Consider the following 14,089-nt stretch of genomic DNA (forward strand, 5'->3'; position numbering starts at 1 on the left):
CCAATCAAAAGCAGCAAATACCACTGTCATTTTGTTCCTGTCATAGTCAAACTGCAGCGCTGGTAGATATGGAATGGGCATGAAATAAAGGTTCATATTTTGACTATTTTGAAAGAAAAAAAAGTTAAAATGAAAATGAGAAGTCCCCTGGTGGACGAAACCCATTTGTATTATGTACAAATTTTTAAGCTAATGCATGAAATCAATTCATTGAGTACGTACAATGTATGTTTATCATATCGTGACCAAGTGCTCATGCTTGGCTCTCAACAAGTCCAATTGCGGGAATTTATAACGGTTTGTCGCAGTATCAATATTTTACTCTATACCATACAGCTGTGAAAAACCTGGTAAATTTCAACCACTATTTCATGCCTATTCCATATCAGCCAACACAGCAGTTTGACTAATGGGAACAAAATGACAGAAATAATTTGCTGCTTTTTATGAGTGGACATACAGTGTAACATAGAGAGCCATGATATGGTGTACTACGATGTTCGTTTAAATCGATAATTGTAATCTAATGCAATGGTTAACCATGTATGGAGCACACTCCGACATTGGATTGCCATACTATGTAGAACAGGGCCTAGAATTATTTAGAGGCAACTCGCGTTGTAATAAAGCCTCGAGGATCGGCAGTTCTTGTATTTGCGCCCCCCCCCCCCCCACTTGTTATATCAAAGTTTTGTTGTAGCTGAACAAATTCAATATACAGTGTACATGTATAAAGACAACTAGATAATCATTTTTGGACCTGAAAAAATTTTGTTTTGAACATGCTCATTATAATGGAAAGGCACTGTACTGATAAGTTTTTGCGAATAAGTTTGTGTGTGCTTGTGCATATGTGACCCTGCATCACAAAATGAAGAAAAGGTCGCCAAATATGAATTTTTAGTTAAGGGCAGATTCTGAGAGAGCAGACTCTAAGCTTTAAAATGATGTATAACTGTCACTCAAATGGACTCCCCTAACCTATCTAAATACTGGAAAGAAAACCCACTCTTTAAAAGTGTGAACTGAGAAAAGAGGCTCTGAAGTACCAGGGTCTATTCAAGTGTTTAATCTTTACCAACAACAATGAAGGGACTGTCAGATTTGGATGAAATTAGGCATGCTCTGTTGACACATTCTGTCCATCATCATCGCCAACTTTCAAACGAGTAGCATTATCGATTCAAAAGTTATTAGACTTGAAAGTGAAGAGTGTGCAAACGATTTCAAGAAATGAAAGGGGACCTCTAAGATATACCTGATAATTCTACTCTTCCCCCAAAAAGGGTTGTAGAAAAACTGCTGAAAACACACTTTCCCATTCATGTTATGGTCCCAAACTTGGAAATAATGTAGGATAGCTCTTTCAGTAAATATGAAAAACTCAACATTGCCTCGGTTGACCCATTCCATCTTTTTTGAGTCCTCATGAAAAATCAAAGGCTGCGACTTTTTGTTTGTTTTGTTATGCACGGTCACATACAAGTGTATGTGTGTGCGTTCAGAACGTTCAAGATGTTTAAATTCTTGCCAACTGGCAACTTCCCATAGCAACAGCCAATCAGGAAACTGGACTCTGTTACCACGACAATTGCCATTCCAGCAAGAGGTGCTATCAATAGTCAACTTTTTATGAAATTGGGTCCATCAGTGTGTGCACTGACAAACAACTAAAAGCACGTGTTATTACTGGTACGTACATCACACCCACTGAACATCACATACTAGTACTGTAAAACAAGACTTTCGCGGCATGAAATTTTCGCAAGTTGCCTCTAACATTCAATGTGTGTAGTGTACACAAGAACTTTCATGTCAAATTTAATTTCGGAAATCTTGGGGTCTCGCGAAATTCGCGAAATTAAAATGCACGCGAACATTCCTCGTTTTACAGTATTTCCAATTTCATCCTCTCTTCATTCGGCGCTGGTCCTTGCATACCAAAAAAAAAAATGAATTCATACTCAATTAATGAGACATTGATGGCATCACCTTTGTTTTCCACTTTTTATTTCAGAAGTTTTCTGCTTTTCTTTACATAACATGAATAAAAGCGTTATGTTGCCAATATACATCTCGTTACCCAAGTGACCTCCCTGTTCTCCTACGTTATTGAGAAATTCATTTCACTTTTTATTCACTCTTACTTTATCTCTAGATCAGATCGTATTTGGTGACATTGTGAGGGGAGCGGGGGGAAATAAAAACACTGAACGAATACACAAACAGATCAGAAATCAACATTTAAAATGTCCCCACCAAAGAATCAACATTCAAAATTCTACATTAAAAAATTCTCGAGTGAAACCCACCGGAGTTATAAGTGTGTGATTACAACATAAATACTTAGCAATATAAACATTTACAATCCAATCCATAATTTGTCGCATAGCATTACAACGAGAAATCTTCCTTTTTCGCTGCATTGTTTCATAATATGGTACAATTCAACGGCAAATATTCATTCAAAGAGTTGAGCGTACATAGGCATACAACCACGAGTGCATAAAAGTCAATTTGAATAAACGGGTAACGGTTTACAAAATAAAGGTACAAAAGTGCAGTCTTGTTTACTTCACGACCAGAGGGAGCTGAATTCACAGATGCTGCCGACCGCGGGGTAGAGGGTTGCCTAGAACGTGGAACAAAGTCGGCGAATTTTGAACGCCACGCGGAACAAATTTCTTCGAATATATTGCGGAGAGCTGAAACCGGCAGCTTGTATGGCTGAACTTTCTCCACTATCAGTGCATCAAAATGCTATCTTGATTACACATTTTACTTATAAAGACGCTGGAGTCATGCAACAAACCGTTTCGGTAATGCATTCAAGTTCTATGCATGCTCTGTTCACAACGAATATTGCTCTTGACAACCACAAGGCCTGCCCTACCTAACAACAAAGAAGTAAATTCTGCCTGGGAGACTTCATTGAAGGGAGCAGGTAGAAAAAAGTTCCTTACTAGGCTGCAGATAAAGAAACATCCTTGAATTGTGACATTACAGAAATGGCCTATTCAGCAAAATTACCGAGAGAATGAGAACGAGGAGGAAAAAATATATATAATACATAGCAGCCTTTGAGAGCCGGACCCATGCTGTCTGACAATGTAAAGTCAGTTGTACCTCTTCACACACTATGGCAAAGTAGTCAATGTAGTACAAGTGATGGCAATGCTGTGTCGGCCCTTCCTGTAAATGCCAGCAAAATATCTGTTAGTTAGTCTCTGCTTTATATTTTAAACACCTTCCTTCCACAACGGGGGGAAAAGAAAAATAAAAATCTTTATCGGTGTTCATACCGTATCTTTTAAATGTTGCTGTTCCAACTGCTGCTACAAAAATAATACAGTACACATACTTTTCTCATTTTATCACCTCTGTTACAGTTCTTCTCCAAAGGTCGTTTTGGGGTTGTAGTTATGTTCAGTTTTACTCCACTATAAATTCATGTTTGTCGTGACTTTCATCAGAAGAGGCTCTTATTCTAACCAACAATGACTGATCCTCATTGAAGCCCTTAGATTACATTTTTCTTTTTCTTTTTCTGGCTCGAGGTACGCAAACATTCACTTCATTTGGGTGTTAAAAAGAACAATTGTGTGCATGAAAGAAAGAGATAAATGGCTAGTACACTCATTTGAAAGAGGCATCTGTTAGTTGTTCAACATTATTCATCTGTAAAAATTGACGATAGGCATTTTCACATCAGCCCTGTGTTTCCAAATGATGCGCTAATTTCAGAATCTCAAGCTTGGACTTTCATAACCCGATGACGAAATAGTGCGCTATCTGATAATGTCAATTCAAATTAGCACGATAATTTGTAAGCTAAGCTCCAGAACGATTTCTCGCCCCAAACTCGGAAAGTATCCAAAATAGCAGGATGATTTGGGAACTGGCACGCTATTTGATAATGTGAATTCGCCTCAAGAAACTAGCATGATGCATCCCATCACATCTAGCATGTGTGACCCAATTAATCGAGGCAACTTGCACACAAATTGCGGGTAATTGTTTGAAGGCATGCACTCTCCTGACACTGTTTGCACATGCTCAGCAATCGTACTGGCTCGGAAAAGTTTCAGGCCAATTCTCTTCGGGCCGCGAATAGAAAATGAAGTAGTGCGCTAATTTGCAGGCGCTAAAAAAATCTTGAGCTTGGATCTTCATCGGGTTGATGTGAAAACGCCTACTGAGAGAAAGTGATGAACCATGCATGCACCAGTAAAGATTGCTGACATTCTGAACTTATCAGAGCAGAAGCTATCAAGTGTAACTCAACCTCAACATGGGTCTCCAAAGTTTTGACTAATGGACGACCAACATTGGGTTTTACTTAACAGAAAATGCAACCTACGAAGTTTATTGGAAGCCATTCCACCAGTTTCAGAATCAGTAACAACCTCTGTTCCCCACCCCCCCCCCCTTGAAAAAAAAAAGCCCAATGTGAATAGAAATATTAAGTGACTTCAAGGTGACGGTGTTGAAGGGTACTCTCGTGTAACTAAAAACCTCTCATCGATACAACCCATATAAAATAATGCTACATGCGCACACGACTGAAAGTTTAGTACTTTGGACGGTGTTGAGTTACGTCCCTTGCCAGTATTCAAATGGGTCTGCGAATTGAAAGTGATCTGATATTGATACTCGCATTCAGAGCTGGCTCGGTGGTTTCGTTTTGTTTCGATTTTTAAAGAGAACATGCACAACTATTCCACTTTCACCAGGCATGCCTTAATATCTTCTCTCCTCTTTTCGCATGCTGATGACCCATCCCAAAGTGAGCCAAGCTGCTGACACATGTTTTTGTTTTTGTTTCTTTCACAACACTATCAGAATGTAACAGGACGGTAAATGAAATAAACAAGAAAAAACAAATAAAACAAATAGTCTGCTCTAAATGCAGTGAGGCAAGGTGGCATTCTCTTGAAAATGTACACTCTCTTTGACAGCAACGCATTCTACACAAAGCCAAATGTAAAGCTGCCGAACAAACTACTTCTCCAAAATACAGGTCATCATAATAATGGTTGTACAATAATCACACACCATCAAGGATTGTTCGGGTACGTCCGGTTTGGGTACTTTCGGATATCTTCGGTCACAAACTGGGGGTGATCTCGGCTTGGGGTCAAGCTGACCTACTGTGTGAGGAGGGATTAGCACTCGTTTAAGAACACTTCGTGTGGTTTGGTCCCACTTACAATGTATCGAGGGGGGATGGGGCACTAGCCACACCTTAGCAGAATCCTACCGAAAGGGGGAAGCTCATGAGATGACAATCCCAGTTAGCTTTCAATGAGTAGCTTCCATCAAAAATTCACCCTCTGCACCACACAAAATAGGCCTGAAGTAAGGTGCTTTTAAATTCCTGGACAGCAGCCAATCTTACCAACTAACAGAGTGTGCGTGCGCTGTTTTCACTGCCTTAGCATTTTGAGCCTGTAATATCTATCAACTCAAAACAGTCTCCCAATATTAGCCCATGTCACATCTGCTGGTATAAGTAATCATCATCTTCCATTTCCATACACAGTGCATATACATGAAATTCTGCTAATCCTCATAATAGAATGTCTGTGATAGATGTCAAATATATCTTCTTCTTCTTCTTCTTCTTCAAGGAAAATTGGGGAAGAATTGTAGAATGAATACTTCTACCTCGGCTACTCTAGTATACATGACAGACACAAAAGCACACACACTAAACCAACCTTGAAGACGACGTCCATCTATGACACAAGACAAATACACACACATACAGGAACACACATGCACGCGTACATGCAAATCTTTGAAACACGTGCCCCCCGGCGATCTTTCCAAGCCTTTTCACACATTATACAGGTAATACTGCTTGTCACGGCTTCTTCACATTCAATGGTGTCCCTTTTAAAGGTGCTAGTAGGGCAAAACTCTCGGCTACAGAAGCAAGATTTGTAATACTAACCCCTCTGGAATGCTACAGTCTAATCGCCCCTCTTTCCCTTTCGTTTTACTCTATAACATAACCTTCCGGTAATTTGTGTTTGTTTTTTCCCCCGACATGTTTTGTGGTTGTTTGAAGAATTAGCAGTAAAAGGCGAAAAACTTTCACCCATTCACTCCCATCTTATATTAAATAAAGTCCATATTACATCTGTAGACTTAACAGTCTCTATTCAAATCAATATCCAAAGATCTGTTGAACACTGTTGCTTTGGACTTTGGCATGTTCACAACATGCAACCTCCTTAAAAATCCTCATAAGATTGTTCTATCCCTGGTCTTCTGATCCCACATTTGAAAACAAAAACAAAAACCACCAACAAATCTGAAATAGATATGAAAACATCGGCAGGTGCCACAGTACGTCTAAAATTTGGAATATGCCTTGCAAAAAAAAAAAAATTTAAAAGATTTCCTTTTTACCCAGCATTCTCATCTGTCTCGGACCAATTTCTATCATATAGAAATTTTACCACACTGTTGAGATGATCCCTGACTGATGACCAATCTCATTGGACAGTCTATTGAGAGCTGGGTCAGTGGTCAAGTGTTGCACTGAGCCCATTTCACACTGACAACAGATGAGAAGTATATCATGTTCCATTTTCTAAAACAAGCATCTCTAAACAGACTCAAACGCAGCACAAAGAGATTGCTGTAAGAGGCAAAAGGCCGTATGTAGCTTCCCCCTTTCTCATCCTTTCTGCAATAAAAATATGGATGGGGAGAGGGTGGGAAAGAGAAAGAGAGGGACAGACAGACGGACAGACAGACAGAAATCGAGCCTGGCAGAGGGGTACATGAACGAGTACCGCGCGAGTAATCCTTGTTTGTTACATAAGACAATATGCACACTCAAAACACACACGCACACACACACAATATAGAGACAAATATTCCTCCCTACTTCTACGACATTCACTACATCTACATTATCACGCACCGAAGATAAATCTGTGAGGTATGTGAGTGAAAATAATAGTCTATCTTTTTTCTCTCTCTCTTTCTTTCAATTCTCTCGAGAAATTTCAAAATAAAAGATACAGAAACAAAGATAAGAAGCGAGAGCCCTCTATAATAGGTGCAGCATATCAATTAGTGTGCTCAAAAGCGGCCATTATTCAACCTTACAACTCTACCACTAAAATATGATTCAGTATAAATTCTGTGTATCGCGCCATTCATTGCTTTCGAAGCCACTCCAACTTGAAAATGCTTCCGAGGACAGCGAAAAGATAAGGCAGAAAAGAAACAGTGCATGACGCCTTGGCCAAACTCTCCGATTAAAGGAACATCTTAGCCACACTCCAGTAACCCACTTCACAAGGGCCTACCACCTCTTGAATGGACTAAACAAACTGGTGACAAGATATGGATTCTGTCCCATTCTACCCTTGCACCGCCGTCATCGAACAGAAAACTGGTCTATGTCTTCTTCACGCCACCTGTGTTACACATTAACAACATCTAGGACATAAAGAAGACAACATTGTAAAAGTCACTCTATTCCATTTTTGGGGAAAATCATTGTACATCTCCACAAACCAATCACATACTGGAAACACACATTGTTTGCAACTTTATTCCAGGTTACATTCTTTTGGGGTGTTCCCCCCCCCCTCCCTCTTTTCTCATGCACATATACAGAATGTTTTTTCTACATCTCTCTCCCAATCTATTAAAAAAAAAAGAGGAAAAGATGAACCTAGCTAGAAATGGTACCAATATTGGACACAGGTTTCGGTGTACAAGAAATACTGATGATGGTTTTTGAAATTATCCCCAATATTCACACTCGCATCCAAGGTTTTGACTTCCAGGGTTTTTCCGACAGACACAATCAGATATTTTACAAAAAGCACACTGCCCAGTGCTACTCCCTTCCCCCGACTCGAGTCTTACACTGGGAGAACAAAACAGATCTGTCACAGCCACCAGGCACTTGCAAGGAAAGGTACGTATGGGAAAACCTTGTCATAACAAGGACCTAAAAACCACGACATTTCCGGAATTATATCAGGTTTTCTCACTCTATCGGGGTACAAGCACAAGGAGACATAAAAAGGGGTTGGACCTGCAAATTCACCTTGTTACAGGAGGGTCTTTGTTATATCCGACTTCCTATTACACAAGGTTCCATCGTATCCATTGTGTTAGCATCCATTAAATGGACAAAAGATCTTAAGAGTTCCTTCAACTACTAGTCGACAAACTGCTTGTAAGGGGAGCAAGTCTACTGTATACGCCATATACTTAGCTACCATGGTAGTCTAGTTTTTCACAATTTGGGACTTCAACACAATTTCGGGAGTGGAAGCATTTCGCAATCGTTGAGTACACCAATGATTGGAGAAATGTACGTCACACTCACGTCGAGATCAGAGTTAATAACTTTGTGTGTTGCTAAATTCACAAATAGCACCTGACATGCGTCTTTGCGAAAATAAATACCTTGCGAAAATATATGGCATACACAGTAACTCTTTGCACATAACCAAAACAAAAAAAGACAAGTGCTTATATGTGTAACATGCACAGCGTCTCCAATGGACACACACACACAAATGGGTATTAGGAAATTGAGTTGGCCTCACACACAATGATCAAGAGGCAAAAACAGAGCTGAAAAATCAAGACATGACAAAAATACTGACAGTTCCGCCTGTTTTTAGGATAATTTGCCTTCAAAAAATGGGCACGGACATGGCCAAATGTTTGTAAAATGTGCACTAGTTGTAAGCAAGATGCAGAGAAAGAAAAAAAAGAAAGGAAAGGTGTCATTGTACAGTGCAACATCCCCAAAAATGAAAATATATAAATATGTTCAATATGCAAAATTAAAGATGTACATTTCAAAATTAAACATGTACATTTCAAAATTACATCTGACAATTTCAATCACAACTCCTGCAAACAAACAGAAATCAAAATTTTTATTAAAATAGATGCAAAGAGAAGAGAAATAAATAAATCAACAATCCTCTCCAGCAGGTTGGAGACCCATCGAGAAAAGAGTTTCATTGTCACTCTCTGAGATTCTAAAAGATGACTTTCACTAGACGTTTACTGTAGTCTGCCTCTTAGACAATCAATGCAAACCTACAATACTGGAACCAGACACTGCTGGAAGATACCGGTAGTAAAGATGCAATTTCCTTTACACGAAAACAGGAAAAAGAAAGCACATCTATTTTTAAAATATGCTGTGACTGAACGCACGATAGTCAACACCAATGCAAACTTGTCAAGGTATGAAGTAAAAGCTGTGGATAATGCTGGGATTGCACCGACAGCGTACTCGACGGATACAAATGCACGTTTCGTGGCAACAGCGGAAAGGTGCGCCGTTAGAGGTGCAGCCAGCCGCGCCAATGAATTACGCCTCTTGTTTGTGTCAAATAATTACGGCAACCTGTGTGCCAGTCGTGTGATAACTCAGCCCCATGAATCAACACTCAATTTGCTTCAGACTACGGCCAGCCTATTCCTACCGCCTGTCTTGTCCGACTTTTTGTCTTTTATTTATTCATTTTTTTCCGGGTTAGTGAAGCAATCTAAATCTACTTTGAGGATGATATCTCCATGCAATCCTTGACAGCTCTCTGCCTAGGAAAAATTCGAGAACAAGTCAAGCCTCCGACCGACAAACCATGAGGACAAAAACATGTCCAGCAATATGAAAATTAGGGTGCGTCAGTACTAAGCGATTCAAAGAAACACTATTCACTATAATGCTCTACGAAGTATTTACCCCTGTACAGAAAAAACACAAACCATAAATCAATGGCTTACCAAATGTTCCCACCTTACATGAATTATTGATACACACACTCCAAAAAGACGCGTAAAAAGTCCACACAGTTCCTTTCTTTAAAAATAGAGGAATCCAAGTTTCTTTGTTTAAATGTCGTCAAGCACCAATGTGCTGTCGTTGCCAAGAAATACATTCTCATGGGGCATACACACACGCACACAAACACATATACACACACAAGGGGATGTCATAACATGGCCGCTACTACAGACAGAAAAAAGAGAGAAGAAAAAAATACATCTAAATTGTTGATAAAAATGGAAGGCATACTCTTGTTCATTGTGTTAACTTCACAACAAGGGTAAGGTTCGGGGTTTGAATTATGCCACTCATGACACAATAGTGAACATTCAATGCTATGGTGTGTCACGAGGCGTAACCATGTGGAGTTGGTTCAAGTTTTTGCACCTCCCTGGACTAAAAATCTAGAAAACTCCAGGTTTACAAACGCACAAACTTTTCTCACAGGTTTGTTCGTTGTTCTCATTTGTTTTCCTCTCTCTTTTGTTGTTGTTGTTGTGTGGTAAGGGGATAGAAGAGGTGCACTATGGCAGTCAAGCTTGTGAAAATACACATTCACATCACATCCCAAAACCTCTCTTTTGAGAAAAGAAAATGTGTGAGATTAGTGTTTTAATTCTCTCAATCTACCCAGCAAGCAATCACAAAACATGGCTGGGTCACACACTCACACACACCAAAAAACAGAAAAAAAAGGGGGGGAGGGGGGTGTGAAAGTTAATTTCTACCAGACCTACGGAGGATGGTGGGAAGCTTCTCTCAACCATTGGTGATCTTCAGTTTTTCTGTGCTTGAATATTTCCCAGTTATCCCTGAGAGTATTTGACTCTTCAAGTAAAGGTGACCCTCGCAGATGAAACGTTATCTCGGTCAGGGCCTCGGAGGAGAGGTGCAAAAATCAAGAATTCAATTCCACATTTCTTTTGTTTATTTATGTTTTTATTTATTTATTTTTTTTTTTGTGGCTAACTTATCAGTATACAAATGGTGCAGATGCCCTAGTGTGTGAGCAGGAATTGTGTGCATAAGGTAACTCTGGAATGTTTAGCCTGGAAGGCAAAGCCGAGTGGGTTTGGATTAAATTCCATCATTACCACATGCACACTATTCCTAATAATGCACAAAAAGACATGTACATCACCTGTTTTATACAAAGGGGAATAATTTTTTTTTTTGACCATGTAACCTGATGGTTAATTCAATGGGCGCATTCCCTTTTAGCTTGCCATAGATGCATACCATGCATCCAGTACTTCCGGCAATACATCCAGTAATAATGGATGCATCATAAATTGACTGGATGCATAGTTAGCTGGCCAATAGGCAGCTCCCACTGAGTGCACAAACGCTTGCCTTTTGAGCGGACTCTTGTTACAAGTGCGCGATAACATGTTAACAGTGGCTATCGTCAGTAAGGTTAGCACGCAGCCTGTCAAAATCAACACACAGCTCTCAACTAATGAGACTGCAGAATTTTCACGGCCCGCTCTATAATCAAACTTATATAATCATCGAGCCATGCGAGGTCCTGGGCATATTACTGGGAGATATTCTAGAAATCCTTTCAAGAAATTATTTTCAGCCTTTGAGAGTAGGTGTTGAGCACACAGTCTTCCTTTCAAGCATTCCCCTTGCCAAGTCTTCACTGACTTTCTCATACACGTTTCATGTGAAGAGAAATGGGGGGTGGGGCGGAATACCTGAACTATAATTACTCCAGAAATAACAATTCGTTGCTCTAATTCCATTGAAACTTACACTTTCTCGACATGCAAGGTAGAGAAGGTGTCCTGACCAAGTTCATCCTCTATAGTCACATTAGTCCATAGTAATTATATAGTATCATTAAAATATTTCTTCTTTATTCATTTTTTTTCTCTCGCTTTTTAATCTCTTGTTGACAGTTGTTACTGTCACAGAGACAAAAAAAAAATCAACAATAAGATCAAACTATAGCAGCCTTTTTACAACCAGCAAATGCACCAAACTGAATGTTAATTACTAATTTATGCCTTATCAAAAATCTAATCATTATTGAAAGGCAAACTAGAACTTACGTGGCTACACACCAAAGGTTTTTCAGTCACTGATTTACCATGAAAAAGAAAACAAAAACCAACAACTTTATTGACTCTCTTGTGATTGCTGGAAAAATAAGTTAAGTAATAAGTTAAGAAACTGCTTCCAGAGATTCCTCGTAACACAGATCAATTTCATCATTCAATATTTGAGAGATTCTATCAGTAATTTGTGAAATAATTCAGAGGCTTAGATATGTCTTAATCTCTTTTGGATTTGCAGGATTATATAGAGTGTCATACCTAACTTTGTGAAATCTGCACTCTCTTGTTTCGTGTGTGTGTTTGAGATACAAAGTTTTAGGTATTTTTAGCGGCAGTCACAAGGTAAAAGATTAATGAGAAGAGGGCATCCCTTTTGATGAGACGCTCCGGCTTTGCCACACCTGGCCAAGTTTCAGGAGGTTGGTGCGGCAGAGTCTTGGGATGGCTGTTTTGTTGGAGCGCGACGACTTCAGCCGCTCTCTAAAACACAAGTGGGAGGTCTTCGGTATTCGTTGGCCTTGTTCTTTTTGAGATCAATGGAATCATATGCCTTTCTGTTCTGAAGAAGCAGACTTTGGGGGGGGGGAGGTGAAGAGGAGGAGAAGGAGGATAAGGAGCAACGAGAGAGGATGCACAGGGAAAAAAATATGACGATGGGCCATCAAGCGATGGAGATCATGGACCAGGCAGGCAGCTGGACGGGGCGGAGGAAGCAAGTCACATGACGCAGCAGGACTCGCCCTTGCCGTTCTTCGGCTGCTTCATGCGCAGTCGCGTCTTGTAGCGCTCCAGAAAGTAGAGCTGCTTGGCGTTGATGGCGCCGCGACGCTTCCTGTGAGAGGCGGGGGAAAAGAAAATAGGAAAAAAATATGCATAGAACATGTATAAATTGAGCAAAGATGCTACACTTTGATAATACTGTACAGTCATAGCCTTCAATATTCACTCATCTTGTCATTCCAAAAACATTCAGTTCTGACTAGCCCATGATATGTGAAAATGCAGTCAAAAGCTCCAGTTTTCTTTTTTTCTTCATTTAGTAGCTGACTCTCTAAACAAACCCTCAACATCACAGAAATGAAAGGAAGGTACAATGTAAATCCTAATAGATACGTGTATGGTGTAAATACCACAATAGTTGACATGCCTTTCTGAGAAGAGCTCTTTGAATAGTGCAGAGGAGATTATCAGTATCTGACAGTACGGTTTACTCCACCGCAATGGTCAAACAAAGTCCAGAATTCTTTCTGCATTCTGATTGAAAGGATTTCAGACTTTCAGCATCGATAAAGACTCACTCTCGCACAAAGGCCACCGCGTCCTCGTACGTCATGCCCGCCTCCATGAGAGCCAGGGCGACCATGAGCGGGGCGCGGCCGAGGCCGGCCACGCAGTGCACGGCCACGCAGCTCCGGGGCGTCTCGCGGAAGCGCACCTTCAGGAGGTCCAGCCACTTGTCGATGATCTCAGTGGATGGGACGCCTCCGTCATCAAAGGCCATGTCCTGGGATTGCAAAGAAAGAGTGAAACAGAGTGGTCTTACATGTACCTTCAAGCAACACAGAGTGGGACTCGTTTGACAGCTTCAGAGATGGTCAAAGACATGCGATGTTGTCCTGTTATACGATGTATGACATTATCTTTACAAGTTTTGTTTTGACAAATGTTGTTTTTTTGTTTTTTTGTTTTTTTGTTTTTTTTTTTTCTAGTGAAAAGCTGGTTTTACAATCTAAAGTGGATATCATTAACCAGGCAGCCTAGAAGAAAAGTTATAGGAGAAATAAAGCCATCATTTTTTTCAATTTCTTTTTTGAATGAATGAATGAATGAATGAATGAATGAATGAATGAATGAATGAATGAATGAATGAATGAAAGAAAAACTGGTCTTACTATCCAAAGTGGATATCACTAACCGGGCAGCCTGGAAAACAGGCTATAGGGGAAATGAAATGTTCAAACCCAAAGAGCAGGGAAAATGGTTGAAAAAATGAAGACTGAGTTTATAATTAAAACTTGGAATAGCATTGCACTACATCTTTGATTATAAAACAGTTACCAAAAAAACCCCACCAAAAAACAAATAATAAATAGATTAAAAAATCATGTCAAGTAGTTATCCTGTTTGAGTAGTTGGAAGAACTTGATGCTTGCACAGGGTGATAAAAAATCTCTCACAAATCATGACAGAGGCAACA

The 14,089-nt window shown here is 39.9% G+C and overlaps 1 protein-coding gene across 2 annotated transcripts in view; it reads right to left on the reverse strand.

The window, feature by feature from the left end:
• Positions 1-11,964: 11,964 nt before the first annotated feature.
• The window catches only part of LOC139714780 (protein tyrosine phosphatase type IVA 1-like), a 47,053-nt gene continuing 44,928 nt past the window's right edge, over positions 11,965-14,089 (reverse strand). For both annotated transcript variants that reach the window (XM_071626439.1, XM_071626446.1), the window contains 2 exons: positions 13,191-13,396; positions 11,965-12,724 (listed from right to left, as the gene is read on the reverse strand). In XM_071626439.1, the coding sequence (XP_071482540.1) occupies positions 12,610-12,724; positions 13,191-13,396 (321 nt within the window). In that variant the 3' untranslated portion in view covers positions 11,965-12,609. The remainder of the gene's footprint in view (positions 12,725-13,190; positions 13,397-14,089) is intronic.

This window comes from Diadema antillarum, unplaced genomic scaffold (genome assembly GCF_040938485.1).
Source record: "Diadema antillarum isolate AM-2024a unplaced genomic scaffold, OU_Dant_1.0 scf00000045, whole genome shotgun sequence".
NCBI lineage: Eukaryota > Metazoa > Echinodermata > Echinoidea > Diadematoida > Diadematidae > Diadema > Diadema antillarum.